Consider the following 21,903-nt stretch of genomic DNA (forward strand, 5'->3'; position numbering starts at 1 on the left):
TGGTTTGGCAACCACTGAATCTCATCTCTGCTGTTTGCGAATGATGTGGTTCTGTTGGCTTCATCAAATCCAGACCTTCAGTGTTCACTGGAGCGGTTTGCAGCCGAGTGTGAAGTGTCCGGGATGAAAATCAGCACCTCCAAATCCGAGGCCATGGTTCTCGACCGGAAAAATGTGCTTTGCCCTCTTCAGGTCGGTGGAGTGTCCTTGCCTCAAGTGGAGGAGTTTAAGTATCTCGGGGTCTTGTTCACGAGAGATGGACGGATGGAGCGTGAGATCGATAGACGGATCGGTGCAGCATCTGCAGTGATCACTGAAAATTTTACAAAAAGTCTACTTGGTATATACTGACAAATATACAGAAAAATCTAAATATACTTGTGTATACTGATAAATATAAAGAAATGTTGAAGTATGTGACTTTTAAAAATACACATTAAAAATTAACTATACTTGGCGTAGACTGAAAATTTTACCAAAAAAAAAAAAAAGACTAAGTATACTGGGAATATACTGACAAATATACAGAAAACTATACTTGGCCTACACTACACTTACTGAGATTCCACTTGAGCGTGTTTCAGTGAGACATAAGTCACTGGCTGTAAAAGTGGACTTCTTGGTTTCGGGGTGATGATGTGGTCTTGTGACCACTTTAAAAATAATAATAATGTACCGTTTCTTTTTTAGGAGCACGTGCACAGTCTCCTCCTATGCTCCTCCCCCTCAGGAGGAGGGGTGCAGGCATGTGACCGGTCACAGTTGCAGCAGATCACTTCCTCAATTTTTGTCTCTTTACAGCGCGGGTACAGGCTGATTTGTTTGTGTGACTGTAGCTGTTTTGGGGGGAAACGAAAGTAATTTCAGGCCGAGCACATTTGAGATTTGTGGCCGACATGGCAGTTTTATGGAACGGAGCCGGAGGAGTTGGGTGCGCTCGGAGAGGACAGCCGGCGGCGGCGCTGACTGCTCTCAGTCTGCTCTCCGCTCTGCTCACCTGCACCGTCAGGTGTACGCCGAGCGACAAACCAAGCAACGTGCTGCTGATTCTCACTGACGACCAGGACGTTCAGCTCGGAGGCCTGGTGAGTAAATCTAAATCATTATCTGTGTGGCGCAATTAGCCCCAAAACGGGCAGTTAAAATGCGCACATTTTGTTTCTGACAGTTAAATTGGTTGGGGGTTTTGTTTTAAACGTCTTTTTTTTTTTTTTTTTTGTACAAATTTTGGCATGTCAAAAAACAAACACGGATAGATTTGATCAAACTTGACACAAGGAAGCACTTAGAAAGATACAACATACAAACATACACCAGTTAAAAAGAAAGGAAAAAAAGTCATATTTTTATAGGGGAGCACATTGTGTATTCAGCTTGATGAATCATTGGAAATATCGGTCATAAAGGATAGTTTTTGTCCTTTCGGTGTTTTCATAATTGTTAAAGATTTCTTGTACAACTCAAAATAATTTTTAAATAAAGTAAAATGGGCAGCGCAGTCTCATTTGAACCCACACTTTCACGAACGACACTAGCTTAGTTTATAGCAAGCTAAAAGTGGACGCTCTCGTTTTGGCCGAACTTCTAGCCAGTTTCTGGGTATTCTGTGTTAGTATGCGGCCGACGGGTTTGATGAGTTTCTGCGTAAAAAGTAGTTCCGAGATAATTCCTGTGAGATGAGTATATTTCATCTAAATTAATAATAAACTTTATCAGTAATAAAATTACAAAGATAACTGAAGAGTAGCCGTAATAACTATTTAAGAAGCTTAAAGTTTATGAGCGACTTCACCTTGTTAGCACATTGTAAACATTGACATGATGGAGTTTGATGCGTAAGAGCTCAGAAAGCTACAACTGGAATGTTTTGATGACCATTTCCAGTTGGCGATGAAAAGAGTTGGGTGTTAACTTTGTGTTAAAGTCAGAACAAGAAGCAGCACTGAAAGGAATCTATCTGGGAAGAGACACATTCGGTGTTTTGCTGCTCCAACGAGAGCAGCACGCTGAGAACACCCTGCTCAGAGTGACGCCCTCATTGGTCGGTCCAATGAGACTTATTTTGGTATTGTGGGACAGCTCGCACCCACAGATTGAGCTCGCCGGACTACTTTCGCCACCCTGCTCAGAGTGCCGCTCTTGTTGGAGTGACAACGCACAGAATGTGTCTCTTTGTGCCAGATAGATCTCTTTCAGTGCAGCTTCTTGTTCTGACTTTAACACCCAAGTCTTTCATCCCCAACTGTAAATGGTCATCAGAACATTCGTATCTTTCTGAACACTTCCACATCAAACTCCACCGTGTCAGTGTTTACAATGCTCATAAACTTTTACATTTCTTAAATATTTATTATGGCCACTCTTAAAAATTCAGTTCTCTTTATATTTTTTTTTACTGGTAAATTTTAGAATTGATTTAGATATATATACTCATTATATCACAGGAATATATCACAGTTATCTGGGAACTACTTTTTGTGCAAGAATTCATCAAGCACGTCAGCCGCGGGCGCGTACGAACACAGAATACCCAGAAACTGGACAGTTGTTCGGCCATAACAAGCGTCCACTTTTAGCTTGCCATAAGCTAAGCTAGTGCGCTGAGCAGTGAGGCGGAAGTAGTCTGGTGAGCTCAATCTGGGAGCGCGAGCTATCCCACAAGTCCAAAATAGCAGAGATGTTGGTCCAATGAGAGCAGCACTCTGAGCAGGATGATTTGAACCCCTGCGTGATATCACAGAAAAATGGGGTACTGTTTTGTTTTTGGCTGCAATCACCGAAGCAGTTGTGAAAAGTGCAGTTTGTTTGTTTTTTGTTTTTTTTTTGGTTCCCAGTGGAGAATGGGTGAGGCAAATGAGATGCACTTATATGAATATAATACTGGATCGGTCATTGGCCAGTATTTTGAAGCAAACGGCTGCCATATTACCACTCCCATGTTCTGCTCCTGATCGTTCTTTTCTGTTGATCTTCAATGAGGCGCACACAACTTTATTGTTTGTAATTTTGTTAAAAAATACTTTCATGTGCAGCTATAAACTCTGCAAATCGCCAGATCAAAGTCTGTGGACGAACATTTCACCTGTGAGTATGATTGAAATGGAAAGTAATGAACAATAATTTGAAGAGTTCTATCCCTTATTCCAGCATATAGGCAAATATAATAATAATAATAATATTATTATTATTATTAAGTGGCTTATTAACTCAACATGTGTAACCACTTGTTTTGTGTTGGACGAACTATTTTAAGACATTTATTAGGTCTACTTGTGCAAAGTTTTTGAGCTGTAGGCATTGTTGCTACGAGCTTTATTATATTAGGTTGAAGATCACAGAGCTGTGTGTCAGAAATGTTGTCACTGCAGGGAAAACTAACTCTCCTGTAGCTAGTTAAGTGGTGTTTTATTCTTTTAGTGCAACTATTTAAAAAAAAAAAATCCACTATTTCTGTGTTATCCATCATGACTTTTGTTCTCCATCCACTTTTGTTCATGATATGGTACCAATACACACACACACACACATATATATATATATATACACTCAACAAAAATATAAACACAACACTTTTGGTTTTGCTCCCATTTTGTATGAGATGAACTCAAAGATCTAAAACTTTTTCCACATACACAATATCACCATTTCCCTCAAATATTGTTCACAAACCAGTCTAAATCTGTGATAGTGAGCACTTCTCCTTTGCTGAGATAATCCATCCCACCTCACAGGTGTGCCATATCAAGATGCTGATTAGACACCATGATTAGTGCACAGGTGTGCCTTAGACTGCCCACAATAAAAGGCCACTCTGAAAGGTGCAGTTTTATCACACAGCACAATGCCACAGATGTCGCAAGATTTGAGGGAGCGTGCAATTGGCATGCTGACAGCAGGAATGTCAACCAGAGCTGTTGCTTGTGTATTGAATGTTCATTTCTCTACCATAAGCCGTCTCCAAAGGCGTTTCAGAGAATTTGGCAGTACATCCAACCAGCCTCACAACCGCAGACCACGTGTAACCACACCAGCCCAGGACCTCCACATGCAGCATGTTCACCTCCAAGATCGTCTGAGACCAGCCACTCGTACAGCTGCTGAAACAATCGGTTTGCATAACCAAAGAATTTCTGCACAAACTGTCAGAAACCGTCTCAGGGAAGCTCATCTACATGCTCGTCGTCCTCATCGGGGTCTCGACCTGACTCCAGTTCGTCGTCGTAACCGACTTGAGTGGGCAAATGCTCACATTCGCTGGCGTTTGGCACGTTGGAGAGGTGTTCTCTTCACGGATGAATCCCGGTTCACACTGTTCAGGGCAGATGGCAGACAGCGTGTGTGGCGTCGTGTGGGTGAGCGGTTTTCTGATGTCAATGTTGTGGATCGAGTGGCCCATGGTGGCGGTGGGGTTATGGTATGGATAGGCGTCTGTTATGGATGAAGAACACAGGTGCATTTTATTGATTTTATTGATGGCATTTTGAATGCACAGAGATACCGTGACGAGATCCTGAGGTCCATTGTTGTGCCATACATCCAAGAACATCACCTCATGTTGCAGCAGGATAATGCACAGCCCCATGTTGCAAGGATCTGTACACAATTCTTGGAAGCTGAAAATGTCCCAGTTCTTGCATGGCCGGCATACTCACCGGACATGTCGCCCATTGAGCATGTTTGGGATGCTCTGGACCGGCGTATATGACAGCGTGTACCAGTTCCTGCCAATATCCAGCAACTTCGCACAGCCATTGAAGAGGAGTGGACTAACATTCCACAGGCCACAACTGACAACCTGATCAACTCTATGCGAAGGAGATGTGTTGCACTGCATGAGGCAAATGGTGGTCACACCAGATACTGACTGGTATCCCCCCAATAAAACAAAACTGCACCTTTCAGAGTGGCCTTTTATTGTGGGCAGTCTAAGGCACACCTGTGCACTAATCATGGTGTCTAATCAGCATCTTGATATGGCACACCTGTGAGGTGGCATGGATTATCTCAGCAAAGGAGAAGTGCTCACTATCACAGATTTAGACTGGTTTGTGAACAATATTTGAGGGAAATGGTGATATTGTGTATGTGGAAAAAGTTTTAGAGCTTTGAGTTCATCTCATACAAAATGGGAGCAAAACCAAAAGTGTTGCGTTTATATTTTTGGTGTGTGTGTGTGTGTGTGTGTGTGTGTGTGTGTGTGTGTGTGTGTGTGTGTGTGTGTGTGTACACACACACACACAATAAGTTTGTGTGGTCTGCATAAGTTGGGAGTGGCAAGATGGCTGCCAGTTGGCTTCAGCAGATTGTAAGGAGTGTGTGGACCAATGAGCTATCCAGTAATATACAGATCAGTGGACAACGCATGCGCAGTTATAGGACAAACATCATTACAGTGCATAAAAATTTAAACTGGCTGTTAGTCAAAAACGGACTATTATATTCTCTGATCATTTTTACCAGAAAGATTGTCATTAAGTTACCTTGTATTTTGATTAGGATTTTTTTTTTTTTTTTTTTTTTCCCCAGTTCAGAAAACCATAGGTGCATAACCAGACATACTGTGATGGGAAACTTTACACTACCTGTAGCCAGAACTAATGCCATTAAGAATACTGTCATATTTATGGATCAAATCAAATGTATTCATTTATATAGCACCAGTTCAATCAATCAATCAATCAATCAATTTTTTTATATAGCGCCAAATCACAACAAACAGTTGCCCCAAGGCGCTTTATATTGTAAGGCAAGGCCATACAATAATTATGTAAAACCCCAACGGTCAAAACGACCCCCTGTGAGCAAGCACTTGGCTACAGTGGGAAGGAAAAACTCCCTTTTAACAGGAAGAAACCTCCAGCAGAACCAGGCTCAGGGAGGGGCAGTCTTCGGCTGGGACTGGTTGGGGCTGAGGGAGAGAACCAGGAAAAAGACATGCTGTGGAGGGGAGCAGAGATCGATCACTAATGATTAAATGCAGAGTGGTGCATACAGAGCAAAAAGAGAAAGAAACAGTGCATCATGGGAACCCCCCAGCAGTCTACGTCTATAGCAGCATAACTAAGGGATGGTTCAGGGTCACCTGATCCAGCCCTAACTATAGGCTTTAGCAAAAAGGAAAGTTTTAAGCCTAATCTTAAAAGTAGAGAGGGTGTCTGTCTGTCTCCCTGATCTGAATTGGGAGCTGGTTCCACAGGAGAGGAGCCTGAAAGCTAAAGGCTCTGCCTCCCATTCTACTCTTACAAACCCTAGGAACTACAAGTAAGCCTGCAGTCTGAGAGCGAAGCGCTCTATTGGGGTGATATGGTACTACGAGGTCCCTAAGATAAGATGGGACCTGATTATTCAAAACCTTATAAGTAAGAAGAAGAATTTTAAATTCTATTCTAGAATTAACAGGAAGCCAATGAAGAGAGGCCAATATGGGTGAGATATGTGTTGGGTATTTTCTCCTCCAAACATTTGTAAAACCTTTAACAAGACAAACAGAGTCAAGAAACACCAGTGAGACAGAAAGTCAAATTTTACGCGCGGAGTGCAGTCAGGCTGTACACAAAGGCTACACTAAAGTCTGGCCTGCTTTTCCGCTCTTTTTATTAAGAGACGCCCTCATCACATAAACAAGAAACTTGTCCTAAGGGTGGAGGTGATGACGCAAGACAAGTTTCTTCCCATAACATAAACGCATACGTCAATAAGTGCAGCTGTAAGGAAGAACACTTTCAGGTCAGCACATCTCGTTTGTCTGTTGCAGGTATCAGCTGTTCTGCATCTGCCTGAAGTGTCCTGTCTTCCACACTCCTTCACACTAAACACCACATCACAATAGTCAAAACGTTCTCTTACTCCCAGTCGTTAGAGGCTGCGAAAACAAAGTTATATTATAATAATAAGTACATCCAGCCCTTCATTCCCAGCTCAGATTGACCCCAGAGTGCTAAAACAAAATTGAATTCTCAGGATTGCATTAAGACAGGTGCAAAACAGCACATCTCCGTTCTCATGAGAAAGAAGACAAAGCTAAAACAAGGTTGAATAACACGTACATTCTCAGGGTGAAGTGCAAAACAGCACAACACCGTTCTCATGAGAAAGAAGACAAAGCTAAAACAAGGTTGAATAACACGTACATTCTCAGGGTGAAGTGCAAAACAGCACAACACCGTTCTCATGAGAAAGAAGACAAATGTACAAATGTTTAACAGTGATAACATATATACAAAATCCTTAACATTCCCCTCCTGTTTATCGCCTGTTAAACATACAGTAGGCATCACTCAGCTTAGCACTTCTTTTTGAGATTTTCACTAAGAGGTTCATCATGGTATGTTCTCTCTCTAGGCTTACACCCCAGCGGTGATGTCGTCATTGTCACCATCATCGGTGTCTGGGTCATCATACTTCCATTGGTCTGGGTACAGGTCAGGAGAGCCATCGTCCTCCTCGTTGTCGTCTGTCCCCAGAAGTGGATATGATGCCGGACCCCCTCCTGGTCCTGGACTTATTGCTGTGGTTATCATTCTATTTACAAGGCCTCGGAGACATGGAATACAACAACATCCACACAATGTTAGAATTGCAGCAAATACTGCTATAGACACTAATAGTGAAGAAATCAAAGACCTCCATTTTCCCATCCCTTCCAGCCACCAATCCCAGCCTTCGGTGTTTACTCCACTGTGCTCTTTCATCTTCCTGTTCAACGTCCTCAGCCCGTCAATGGCTTGAGTGAGACTGCCGTCTGCAGCCGTGTTGTTGGGAATGAATGTGCAGCATTGTTCTCCGAACATGGCACAAACACCTCCTTTCTCTGCCAACAACATATCCAGAGCAATACGATTCTGGAAGGCCATAAGGGACGTGGCTTCTAACTGTGAATGGACAGCCTTAAATCCTTCCTCAGTCCAATTTCCTAATTTCTGTACATTGTAGTGGATGTAGTTTATTCTGTCCACGTTTTTATTAATTGAGCACCACCAACAGATGGAAGATTCGAATCCAGCTGCTATTTGATTAACCAGTTTATACTCGTCAGGCACTCCCCTGGGGACTCCTATTGCATCAATATATGTTGGATTTCCCACTCCTTTCCAATCTCTTTTCACTCTATGTCTGGCTATGCCTTTCTGCCAATCTTCAGGAATAAGAGAGGCTGCATATGTCGTAACGTCTTCAGGGGTCATGGGTATGGCTTCAACTGGTAACAATAATGATATTAATGCACAATAACCTGACACATTCCGTGGCAGTCTGTCAAAGATTCTGTTATCCCCACACCACCACCATACGTCACTCCTCCCGACAGGTTTGAATGTGGGAGTACTATGGACCACATTCTTACACCAGGCGGTGTGGTTTAAGCTACCCAAAGTCTTACTTGTCCCTGTCAAGTGTACACATGTATGGTTAGCATGCCCAACTTTGCTTGAGAATAAAGGTTTAATCTTAGTCAATTTGGTCACTGGATAGATCTTGTCCCACTTAGAACAATTGTTGTTTGCCGCAATGTATGTCTGTGTCATAGCAGTCAGTAGACAGTCTTTGGGTAATGCTGCCGGTATTACCTGTAATATAGGTCTGGGTCCCATACATACAACACAGTCCTTCTTTGCTGCTAGTCCTGCTTGTTCTGCCATTAAAAGCCAATTGTTATTTTGTCCACTAATTCCTGTAGTTACTAGGAACCAGTCATCTGCCTTCATGTCTTTTGTGCCTTGTACAGACACCTCCTTTGCTTGTATGGGCACCCCCTTTGCTTGTATGGGCACCCCCTTTGCTTGTATGGACACCCCCTTTGACGTACTTAATTCGGTCAATATTGGTTGCTGTACTCTATCTGTTTCACAGAGGAAGAAATGGAAATACGGATCTTTTCCTTGTTTGTATATCCAAAGGAGGAACAACCAACAGTCTCCCTCTATATCAGGTGGGAATATGGTTCCTTTTTCTGTGGTATTCACCACTATAGACAGCTTATCATCTGTTTGATACATTTTGAGAATTTGACTCTGGTACTTAGCCCACTCGGTTTGTGCCCATCTTGGTGTCCATCTACTCCATTCATCGGCTACCAACGTTTCCCATCTCCTATCTTGTTGATTGTTGGTCATATACCATGAGAAACTATTTCCGTAATTAGTCCCTCTGTCACCATCCGGCATTCCATGGGTAAGACCACTATATGGTACAGAGATGATCACAGAAGTATTTCTAGGAATGCAGGCTTGTACACCAAATCGGTACGCATTATTCCCATTACAGCTATGTACTGTGGCATTTATTATCGGACTGGGGTCTTCGTTACTTCTTTTTGGTCTCTGCAATCTGTGGATGTGATCCTTATTATCATGTCCCGTACTCATGGCTTTTAATAATAATCCCAATTCAAAAAAGAAAAGTAGCATAACAAGGACTGTCCGTGGGGTCCAGAAACCCTCGTTCTTTTTATTTTTTTCTTTCGCCATTTCTGCACACTACAGCACACCTATGTTCAGAACAGTGGCTTCTTAATGTCTTCTGCTAGCTTTCGTGTCTAACCTGGATCTTAACACCAAGCTCACACACTATTACTAGTCTTGTCCTACTGTTCTTACTGTTTGTCTGTGTCTGCAGAAATGACTTTCTTACAGTGAGTTAAATGAATCCATGTACTTCTTTCCCCAATTTTCAAAGCTGTGGGTGTTGTGAGTAGTACTTGATAGGGCCCTTCCCATTTAGGTGAATGCCAGTGTTTTCTCTTGATGCTTCTTATCAACACCCAGTCTCCAGGTACCACTTTAGGGTCCTCCTGTGGAGAAATGGGATCATCAGTGTTTGGAACTCTCCCTCGTTGTCCTTCTAACATTTTTCTCATGTAATCCGCCAAATTGGCTTCCTCAGGTACATCCCAAATTTGTCCATAATAGGGCAATCGATATTTTCTGCCAAACAATGTTTCATACGGTGTCAACCCCATGGTACTAGTTATGTTTATATACATTTTTACCAAATCTACACAATGCGTCCATGGTCTGCCTGTTTCCTCCATTGTCTTTCTAAGTCTGTTTTTTACTGTTCCATTCATCCTTTCCACTAATCCGGCGCTTTGTGGATGATAAGAACAATGATTTTTGAGATTAACCTGTAGTGCTTCTCCTACGTATTGCACTATTGTATTAACAAAATGCGCTCCATTATCTGAATAGACTGTTTCTGGTATTCCAAATCGTGGGATGATGTCTTTGCATAATGCTTTAGCCACTGTAAGTGAATCTGCATGTTTTGTAGGGAACAATTCTACCCATTTTGAGAAGGCATCAATTATGACTAAACAAAATTCCTTCCCTTCATGTTTACTCAGCTGTATATAATCCATATGAATCACTTGAAAGGGATATTGTGGTGTTGGAAATTTACCTCTTTGGGGTCTCAAATTGCCTTGTGAGTTGTGTTTTGCACATATCATGCATGCTCTACAATGCTGTTTTGCATATGCATCGAACCCATAAAGACAAAAAATAGATTGCAATTGCGATATCATACCCCCTGATGAGACATGCGTCACGCCATGGCTCATGATAGCTGCCCATTTAAACATATTTTTTGGCAATATGGGTTTCTTTTGTGGTCATACGTACAAGTCATTTGCATACGTAGCTCCTTTAGCTATCCACATTTGTTTTTCTCTGTCTGTTGCCTGCTGTTGCATGTCAGCAAGCAGTGTATGACCTAAATGCAAATCTGGAGTAGTTTCCTGTACAACAAAAATAGAAGAAGCTGCTGCTGCCTCTTTTGCTGCTCTGTCAGCAAAATCATTTCCTTTTGAAACACTGTCAGAGCCATTGGTGTGAGCCGCACATTTGCATATAGCAATTTGTTGAGGCAACTTCACAGCTTGCAGTAGGGCAGTTAGGAGAGTGGCATGAGTCACTGGCTTTCCAGACGATGTCACCATTCCACGCTCCTCCCACAGTTTTGCAAACACATGCACTGTGCTGAAAGCGTACTGGCTGTCCGTATAAATTGATACGGCCGTACCTTGAAACAGATAGCAAGCTGCAGTTAAAGCAACTAATTCAGCTGCTTGTGCTGAAAATGACGATGGCAATGAAGCAGAATCTAATACTTCTGAATTTGTGACGACAGCATATCCAGATTGCGTTTGTCCATAAGCATTTTTGGTGGAAGAACCATCCACATACACGATTGTACTGTTTGGGATGGGTGTGTCCCGGAGGTCTGGGCGTGCTTTTGTACAAACTGTTGCTACATCAAGACAATTGTGCGGCTCACCATCCTCAGGTAAAGGTATCAATGTGGAGGGATTCAATGTTGTACATCGCTCTATCGTAAGGTGTGGCTGTGATAATAGCAAGGACATGCACGAAAGATGTCTTGCTGGGGACAAAAGGCTCATGTTTGTCTGCAACAGAAGTGCAGAGACTGCATGTGGAACTTTCAATGTCAGCTGATGGAATAGAACAACATTACTGCTACTTTGAACAGCCATAGAGGCTGCAACAACAGCCTGTACGCATGGTGGTAAAGCACTTGCTACTGCATCCAATTTAGATGAGTAGTAGGCAACTGGCCTCAATTTTGAGCCATACACTTGAACCAAAACACTAGTCATGAACTTATTCTTACAATCAACTGTTTGAATGAATGGTTTACTATAATCTGGTAGTGCCAAAACTGTGGATGACACTAATGTTTGTTTTACTTTTACAAAGGCTTCCTCAGCATCTTTGTTCCATTCCAACACGGTTGACATTGAAATATCATCTTTGTACATCAAATCAGAAAGTGGACTAGTCAACTCTGCATAGCAAGGAATCCATGCCCTGCAGTAATTTGTCGATCCAAGAAATGACATCATCTGCTTTTTGGTTTGTGGTTTTGGAGCGTGCAAAATTGCTTCCTTCCTGTCAGACAGGATCGTGCGCCCTGTGGCTGATAACTCATGTCCTAAATATTTTACTTTATCCCTACACAACTGAACTTTGTTTCTACTCACTCTGTGGCCATTGTCAAATAAGAAACATAATAATGCTACTGTGTCAGTTATGCAGTTTTCTCGTGTGTCAGAGGCAATCAAAATGTCATCAACATACACTAACAGTTGGCTATCTGCCGGTGGAACGAAATTGGCTAAACATGCTGACATGACTTGAGAATAAATAGTTGGACTCTCTGCGTAACCCTGCGGTAATCTGGTGAATGTATATCGTTGTCCTTTAAAGGTAAAAGCAAACCAGAATTGACTATCTGGATGTACTGGCACAGAGAAAAATGCATTACTTATGTCAATTACTGAGAAACTATTAGAATTTGGTCTCAGCAAGGTGTGTGGATCTGGGACACATGGTGCTCTTTTAATCACAGCAGCATTTACTGCCTGCAGATCTTGAATCATTCTCCACCCCACTGAGGGCGGAGCCTTTTTTACCGGAAATATGGGTGTGTTACATGGTGAATCTGGACATGGCACTATTACTCCTGCTGTTAATAAATCCTCTATTACCGGCCTGATTCCGTCAATTGCATCAGGTTTCAATGGATACTGTCTTACACATGGTCTGTATTCTGTTTTTGGTCTTATAACTACAGGTTGTGCATTTTTAATCAGTCCTACGTCTGAAGGACCTGTTGTCCACAATCCTGACGGTACTGAAGAGAGAAGAGCATCCTCTTCAGGACTCAACTGAAACACTCAGGATTGTGAAGTGGACGCATCAATGTGTGTTCCAGCTGTCAGCACCAATGAGACATTAACTGGCACTTTATACAACTTGGTTGATGGACTGAACTCCGTTCGTGGGCCAACGCTACTCCAATCAGAGGCTGACAAAGCTGTTATGACTGTCAGTCCCAATTCTTGCCATTCTGTCAAATATGGCTTACAAAGTGACATATGTAATGGCATACCTGTGAATCTCAATTTTGATACATCTTCAGTGGCGCCTGTTACTGTTATGACAGCTGTTGAGTTGCCATCATGAATCAAATCGGTCATTGTCAGTTTCACAGGTGAAACATTTTTCAATTTAGTTTCATAGTCACCATCCGGACCTGGAGGATCTTTATGCCACATTGTGACATGCAGGTCAGGTGGTGACATCTGTTGTTCAGGATTTTTTAGTAGGGCTGTCGCTTGCAAGACGACATCTTTACCCCATCCTGCAGCATCTTCTTCTGAAATGTCAAATGTACAGTAATAGTGGAATGTGGGGTCAGCGCTTTCTTCTCTTACCATGTTAACGCCTCCTGTGCGTTCAACAACTAATTTCCCTTGTTCCACAATTATGGACAAGCCCAATGCAGTCAATCCGTCTCGTCCTAGGAGGTTAACTGGACATTGTGGCATGCTCAACACTGACATAGTACACGTCAGGCCAAATGGATCTGTCAACGTTATGGGTTTGGTGATAGGGATGTCTGATGTTTGTCCATTTGCAGAGCGAACCCTAAAGATTTCGTTGCTTAATTGATGGACAGGTATGTTGTCATTACATGTAGTTCTACATGCTCCTGTATCACAAAGGAATGTCACTGGTCGTCCATTTACCAACAAAGTCACTTCTGGTTTTGGTACCGGATTTCCCAGCAAGGCACACAGATCCATATCACAATCAGATTGCCTATCTGATGCGGAATCATGGATTATGGATTCTAGTCATTGTGGATACTGTGGCTGCGGAGGATTATTCCGTTGTGGAATTCTCCCTGCTGCTCCCTCAGTAGGTGGATTCGGACAATTTCTATACATATGTCCCTCTCTTCCACAGTTCCAACAAATCAGGGGACCACGTGGTGGCCCTCCCTGTCTGTGCTGCTGTTGTGGTTGCCATGGTCCTTGACGTTGTGGCTGTCCACCTTGTCTATTTTGCCATGGCTTTTTGGGGCGTTTGCACTGCTTCTGCTGTCTTAAGTTACCCTGCTGGTAATATATTTCATCATCTCCATGTGCTACATACACTCCATTGTCGCTGTTTCTTGTCTTTTTCTGCTTTAAGACTTCTTCTGCATGACAGCAGTGTGTATGTGTTTCTTCCAATGTGCCTGTAGGCAATCCAATCCAATGTTTCTGTATCCAAGCTTTTATATCCTTATTGGAATGTTGGATCAGAGCGTTTTTCAATTGTTGTTCATACACAGGTGTTTCTGGCAATATGCCACTATGGACCCTAAATACATTCTCAAACCTGCACCTAAACTCTGTCCATGGCTCTCCTTCTTTCTGAGTTGTCCTGGTAATTTCAGTATAATTTATCTTTGGTCCTAACACTCCTTTCGCATGTGTAATCATAGCTTCCACTCTTGTTTTCAAGACTAGATCATCATGTGTCAGTGGTACGCCTTGTTGATCTGCAGGATTCCAGTCTCCGCGTACCTGACTCCATTTAGGGCCACATGCTTTCATCCACACCTGTTGGACTTCAGGTCCATTAAGGTGGTAAGATGTTCTAATGTTTTCTATATCCTGCATAAAGCCCTCGATATCGACATGTGGCGATGGTATCATGTCGACTGCTGCTTTGATATCATCAGCATTCCATGTCCGATAAACGAGCATGGTTGGTAGCTGTCCTGCTGTTCCTGCACGAGGATTTGGTACTTCTATCATAGGATAGGCACCTCCCTGATCACTATGTTCCACCATGGGAGGGGCTGTAGGCACTTTCGCTTGACTGCGTGTTTGTGGTTTTTCTGGTTTTTCTCTTTTTACCTTAGGTTTTACTGCCAAATCATACTGTGGTGGCGGTACATCGTCATCCTCTGGTAGAGGAGATAAAGGTCTCTTTGTCACCGACGATCCAGCCGGCGGTGGTTGTTGAGGCTGTTCTGGCTCTCTGTGCTGAATTACCACATCTTCTTCTGCCTTACCTACAGCTTTCTTTTTCCTCGCTTTCTCTAATCGTCGCTTCTCTGCTCCCTTCTGTCTGTTCTCTGCTTCCTCCTCCCAAAATGCCACTAAATCTGCCCCTACTTTCTGCATCTTTTTCTCATCACCTTTATGTTGCTGTTCTAACTCCTTCTTTAGCTTCTGTATACTGATCAGGTTCAGTCGTCCGTCAAAGTCATGTTTATTTATCCAGGTCTCCAATTTCTTTGTTGCTTTTGGATTTTTTTTGCTTCCATAAATTTCCAGTCGTCAGTTGATAAATTTTCCTTATTTTTAGACGTCTTACCCCCCATTTTTATTATCCCTTGTTATAATTTGGACTTCAGACGGGGGCACACCTAGGGTGTTCTAAATCTGAAGTTTTCACACTTTCTTTGGACGTGACAATCAATTTGCCGTCGTGTGGTTGATTCCTTTCACCTCCCCGTAGGAAGCGGAATCACTTGCCTGCTGCTTCCACACGCACGGTTGTCACTAACGTTGTCCAAAGTATTACACTTTCACACAGTTATTTACACTTGCGCAAAACACTATTTACACATAGAAACACTCCTAATAATCGTACGCGTATTCTTATGTCAGGGGAGCTCGCCCTCCCGTGAAATTTAACTAATGTCCTGCATTAGGGGACTCCGCCGTCCCTGCCAGATTTAACTGCTTTTTTACAGTGCACATATTCCTACCCGGGATTTCCTTTACGTATTAAAACAGAGGAGTCCGTATCCTCCTTCCGGAATTTAACTACGTGCGACCCTCGCAACCGTAGAGGAGTCCGCCCTCCTTACAGAGTTTAACTGTGTTTCATTAACAGACGATTCTGTATCATCGTTTACGGAGTTTAACTGTTTTATGTGATCACTTTTATCCCCTACCGGTACGCGTATATAAACAGAGGAGTCCGCACCCTCCTTACAGAGTTTAACTGCTTTGCATTAACAGACGATTCTGTATCATCGCTTGCGGAATTTAACTGTTTATGTGATCTGATCACCACTCACTCAGTACTGTTTACAAAGAAACTTTACTCACTGACTCGACTTCCTGTCTGTCTTCTTCGGGAAAATCTCGTCAACCAGACGATGCCAACGGTGGTCGACAATTGCAGACACGATCAATCGATCGGACCTTGGCCAAGGATTTACGTCTGGACTTGACGACCTCCGCTGGACACCTCCGGTATTGTTGAGCTCACGGACGAGCCCCCAGTCAATGTTGGGTATTTTCTCCTCCAAACATTTGTAAAACCTTTAACAAGACAAACAGAGTCAAGAAACACCAGTGAGACAAAGTCAAATTTTACGCGCGGAGTGCAGTCAGGCTGTACACCAAGGCTACACTAAAGTCTGGCCTGATTTTCCGCTCTTTTTATTAAGAGACGCCCTCATCACATAAACAAGAAACTTGTCCTAAGGGTGGGGGTGATGACGCAAGACAAGTTTCTTCCCATAACATAAACGCATACGTCAATAAGTGCAGCTGTAAGGAAGAACACTTTCAGGTCAGCACATCTCATTCGTCTGTTGCAGGTATCAGCTGTTCTGCATCTGCCTGAAGTGTCCTGTCTTCCACACTCCTTCACACTAAACACCACATCACAATAGTTAAAACGTTCTCTTACTCCCAGTCGTTAGAGGCTGCGAAAACAAAGTTATATTATAATAATAAGTACATCCAGCCCTTCATTCCCAGCTCAGATTGACCCCAGAGTGCTAAAACAAAATTGAATTCTCAGGATTGCATTAAGACAGGTGCAAAACAGCATATCTCCGTTCTCATGAGAAAGAAGACAAAGCTAAAACAAGGTTGAATAACACGTACATTCTCAGGGTGAAGTGCAAAACAGCACAACACCGTTCTCATGAGAAAGAAGACAAATGTACAAATGTTTAACAGTGATAATATATATACAAAATCCTTAACAATATGCTCTCTCCTTCTAGTCCCCGTCAGTACTCTAGCTGCAGCATTTTGAATTAACTGAAGGCTTTTTAGGGAACTTTTAGGACAACCTGATAATAATGAATTACAATAGTCCAGCCTAGAGGAAATAAATGCATGAATTAATTTTTCAGCATCACTCTGAGACAAGACCTTTCTGATTTTAGAGATATTGCGTAAATGCAAAAAAGCAGTCCTACATATTTGTTTAATATGCGCTTTGAATGACATATCCTGATCAAAAATGACTCCAAGATTTCTCACAGTATTACTAGAGGTCAGGGTAATGCCATCCAGAGTAAGGATCTGGTTAGACACCATGTTTCTAAGATTTGTGGGGCCAAGTACAATAACTTCAGTTTTATCTGAGTTTAAAAGCAGGAAATTAGAGGTCATCCATGTCTTTATGTCTGTAAGACAATCCTGCAGTTTAGCTAATTGGTGTGTGTCCTCTGGCTTCATGGATAGATAAAGCTGGGTATCATCTGCGTAACAATGAAAATTTAAGCAATACCGTCTAATAATACTGCCTAAGGGAAGCATGTATAAAGTGAATAAAATTGGTCCTAGCACAGAACCTTGTGGAACTCCATAATTAACTTTAGTCTGTGAAGAAGATTCCCCATTTACATGAACAAATTGTAATCTATTAGACAAATATGATTCAAACCACCGCAGCGCAGTGCCTTTAATACCTATGGCATGCTCTAATCTCTGTAATAAAATTTTATGGTCAACAGTATCAAAAGCAGCACTGAGGTCTAACAGAACAAGCACAGAGATGAGTCCACTGTCCGAGGCCATAAGAAGATCATTTGTAACCTTCACTAATGCTGTTTCTGTACTATGATGAATTCTAAAACCTGACTGAAACTCTTCAAATAGACCATTCCTCTGCAGATGATCAGTTAGCTGTTTTACAACTACCCTTTCAAGAATTTTTGAGAGAAAAGGAAGGTTGGAGATTGGCCTATAATTAGCTAAGATAGCTGGGTCAAGTGATGGCTTTTTAAGTAATGGTTTAATTACTGCCACCTTAAAAGCCTGTGGTACATAGCCAACTAACAAAGATAGATTGATCATATTTAAGATCGAAGCATTAAATAATGGTAGGGCTTCCTTGAGCAGCCTGGTAGGAATGGGGTCTAATAAACATGTTGATGGTTTGGATGAAGTAACTAATGAAAATAACTCAGACAGAACAATCGGAGAGAAAGAGTCTAACCAAATACCGGCATCACTGAAAGCAGCCAAAGATAACGATACGTCTTTGGGATGGTTATGAGTAATTTTTTCTCTAATAGTTAAAATTTTGTTAGCAAAGAAAGTCATGAAGTCATTACTAGTTAAAGTTAATGGAATACTCAGCTCAATAGAGCTCTGACTCTTTGTCAGCCTGGCTACAGTGCTGAAAAGAAACCTGGGGTTGTTCTTATTTTCTTCAATTAGTGATGAGTAGAAAGATGTCCTAGCTTTACGGAGGGCTTTTTTTATAGAGCAACAGACTCTTTTTCCAGCCTAAGTGAAGATCTTCTAAATTAGTGAGACGCCATTTCCTCTCCAACTTACGGGTTATCTGCTTTAAGCTACGAGTTTGTGAGTTATACCACGGAGTCAGGCACTTCTGATTTAAAGCTCTCTTTTTTAGAGGAGCTACAGCATCCAAAGTTGTCTTCAATGAGGATGTAAAACTATTGACGAGAGTTTAGGTAGCTACTCTGCACTGTGTTGGTATATGGCATTAGAGAACATAAAGAAGGAATCATATCCTTAAACCTAGTTACAGCGCTTTCTGAAAGACTTCTAGTGTAATGAAACTTATTCCCCACTGCTGGGTAGTCCATCAGAGTAAATGTAAATGTTATTAAGAAATGATCAGACAGAAGGGAGTTTTCAGGGAATACTGTTAAGTCTTCTATTTCCATACCATAAGTCAGAACAAGATCTAAGATATGATTAAAGTGGTGGGTGGACTCATTTACTTTTTGAGCAAAGCCAATAGAGTCTAATAATAGATTAAATGCAGTGTTGAGGCTGTCATTCTCAGCATCTGTGTGGATGTTAAAATCGCCCACTATAATTATCTTATCTGAGCTAAGCACTAAGTCAGACAAAAGGTCTGAAAATTCACAGAGAAACTCACAGTAACGACCAGGTGGACGATAGATAATAACAAATAAAACTGGTTTTTGGGACTTCCAATTTGGATGGACAAGACTAAGAGTCAAGCTTTCAAATGAATTAAAGCTCTGTCTGGGTTTTTGATTAATTAATAAGCTGGAATGGAAGATTGCTGCTAATCCTCCGCCCCGGCCCGTGCTACGAGCATTCTGACAGTTAGTGTGACTCGGGGGTGTTGACGCATTTAAACTAACATATTCATCCTGCTGTAACCAGGTTTCTGTAAGGCAGAATAAATCAATATGTTGATCAATTATTATATCATTTACTAACAGGGACTTAGAAGAGAGAGACCTAATGTTTAATAGACCACATTTAACTGTTTTAGTCTGTGGTGCAGTTGAAGGTGCTATATTATTTTTTCTTTTTGAATTTTTATGCTTAAATAGATTTTTGCTGGTTATTGGTAGTCTGGGAGCAGGCACCGTCTCTACGGGGATGGGGTAATGAGGGGATGGCAGGGGGAGAGAAGCTGCAGAGAGGTGTGTAAGACTACAACTCTGCTTCCTGGTCCCAACCCTGGATAGTCACGGTTTGGAGGATTTAAGAAAATTGGCCAGATTTCTAGAAATGAGAGCTGCTCCATCCAAAGTGGGATGGATGCCGTCTCTCCTAACAAGACCAGGTTTTCCCCAGAAGCTTTGCCAATTATCTATGAAGCCCACCTCATTTTTTGGACACCACTCAGACAGCCAGCAATTCAGGGAGAACATGCGGCTAAACATGTCACTCCCGGTCTGATTGGGGAGGGGCCCAGAGAAAACTACAGAGTCCGACATTGTTTTTGCAAAGTTACACACCAATTTAATGTTAATTTTAGTGACCTCCGATTGGCGTAACCGGGTGTCATTACTGCCGACGTGAATTACAATCTTACCAAATTTACGCTTAGCCTTAGCCAGCAGTTTCAAATTTCCTTCAATGTCGCCTGCTCTGGCCCCCGGAAGACAATTGACTATGGTTGCTGGTGTCGCTAACTTCACATTTCGCAAAACAGAGTCGCCAATAACCAGAGTTTGATCCTCGGCGGGTGTGTCGTTGAGTGGGGAAAAACGGTTAGAAATGTGAACGGGTTGGCGGTGTACACGGGGCTTCTGTTTAGGGCTACGCTTCCTCCTCACAGTCACCCAGTTGGCCTGCTTTCCCGGCTGCTCGGGATCTGCCAGGGGGTAACTAACGGCGGCTAAGCTACCTTGGTCCGCACCGACTACAGGGGCCTGGCTAGCTGTAGAATTTTCCACGGTGCGGAGCCGAGTCTCCAATTCGCCCAGCCTGGCCTCCAAAGCTACGAATAAGCTACAGTTATTACAAGTACCGTTACTGCTAAAGGAGGCCGAGGAATAACTAAACATTTCACACCCAGAGCAGAAAAGTGCGGGAGAGACAGGAGAAGCCGCCATGCTAAATCGGCTAAGAGCTAGTAGCTACGCTAAGCTAGCGGATTCCTAAAAACACGCAAAGTGAATAATGTGTAAATAATTTAGAGGTGATTCAGCAGGAGTGCTTTAGTTAAGGCACGTAAAGATTACACTGGGAAACAAATCGTAATCTAGATAACTAGATCAATCTAACTGCGCAGATTAAACAGCTAACAGATACAGAAAAACACCGCTGTGCTCCGGAACAGGAAGTGATACAATACCGCAGTGAGAGCCAACCACCAATAGAGGCAAGCAAGAGTAATTGTCATATTTACATTGTCATGGCTTGTGTTTTGAAACACAAGGTTCGGTCAGATCGGCACACAGAAATGATCACACAGACTGCATTTTGCTAGAATAAAAAGGCGTATATTTATTCCCCACAAAAGCACTTACATGAAACACAAGTGGTTGCAGCGCATTTTTCTCTCTTACCGTGACGCCTTTAAGGTGGAGAGCCAACACCTTCAGCAGAGTGCGCCTGTCAACCGGCTGGGCGTTCGTACGTTAACCCGCAGCAGACTCTGTTGAAGCATGGTTCTACTCCCTCTTTTCTAGTGTGTCCGCGAAGGGAGGGTGAGTGGCCAACTCAACCTCCCTGGCGCACATAATTTCTTTAATCAACAGGCATCTGAAAGTTATTTTCTCTATTACAAAGACATAATAAAAGCAGTTCTTCACTCCCAGTTCAGAATGATCCCAGCATGCTTCACTCCCAGTTCAGAATGATCCCAGCATGCTTCACTCCCAGTTCAGAATGATCCCAGAATGCTTCACTCCCAGTCATTAGTGGCTACAAAAAACAAAGTTGTGCAATCAGTGTAATAATAACAAGTACATCATTAGGGTTACTTTAAGACAGGGGCAAAACAACATAATCTTTATTTATTCCCTTCTCCACACATTCCACTCTTGGTGTTTTGCACCAGTCAATTTATGTAACCACTAGCAGATTCAGGTAATGCTGGACCTGCCATAGCATTTCCCACATTTCTTCTAGTGATTCACAAACAAAATTTTGAGTAATATAGTCTTGATTATACCTGTTCCAAACAATATACTCATATACAAAACCCGATGTTGTGGGGTCTAATGTGACATTGTATTCGTTCACTCCAAAAGGATCATGAATTAACAAAGTTAATTTCATCTCATTCGTTGAAATATTACCCATTCCACCTCTCGCCTTAAACGTATAACATAGATACATGTCATCACACATATTGCTATAATTAATATTATCAAAGGTGGCACTAAGGTACTCCTGGCAGTGACAGACATCCCTGAAAAGATATCCCACCAATGATGTGCTGATGCTTGCTGTACTAATTTTGCCACATGTTTTACCCGGTCACTAGCTATCAATGTAGACACCATGAGACTGGAGATGTTGGACGTATGTGACTCTATTAATTGCTGAATTTCCGTAGATTGTTCCAATGCGCATTTGAAACGCTCCAGGGAAAGACTCCATGGGGA

General features: G+C 42.3%; 1 protein-coding gene across 1 annotated transcript in view; it reads left to right on the top strand.

The window, feature by feature from the left end:
- Positions 1-772: 772 nt before the first annotated feature.
- The window catches only part of gnsb (glucosamine (N-acetyl)-6-sulfatase (Sanfilippo disease IIID), b), a 70,859-nt gene continuing 49,728 nt past the window's right edge, over positions 773-21,903 (top strand). The window contains exon 1 of the mRNA XM_034192171.1: positions 773-1,085. Within this exon, the coding sequence (XP_034048062.1) occupies positions 897-1,085 (189 nt within the window). The 5' untranslated portion in view covers positions 773-896. The remainder of the gene's footprint in view (positions 1,086-21,903) is intronic.

The sequence above is a fragment of the Thalassophryne amazonica genome, chromosome 17, assembly GCF_902500255.1.
Source record: "Thalassophryne amazonica chromosome 17, fThaAma1.1, whole genome shotgun sequence".
NCBI classification, from domain to species: Eukaryota; Metazoa; Chordata; class Actinopteri; order Batrachoidiformes; family Batrachoididae; genus Thalassophryne; species Thalassophryne amazonica.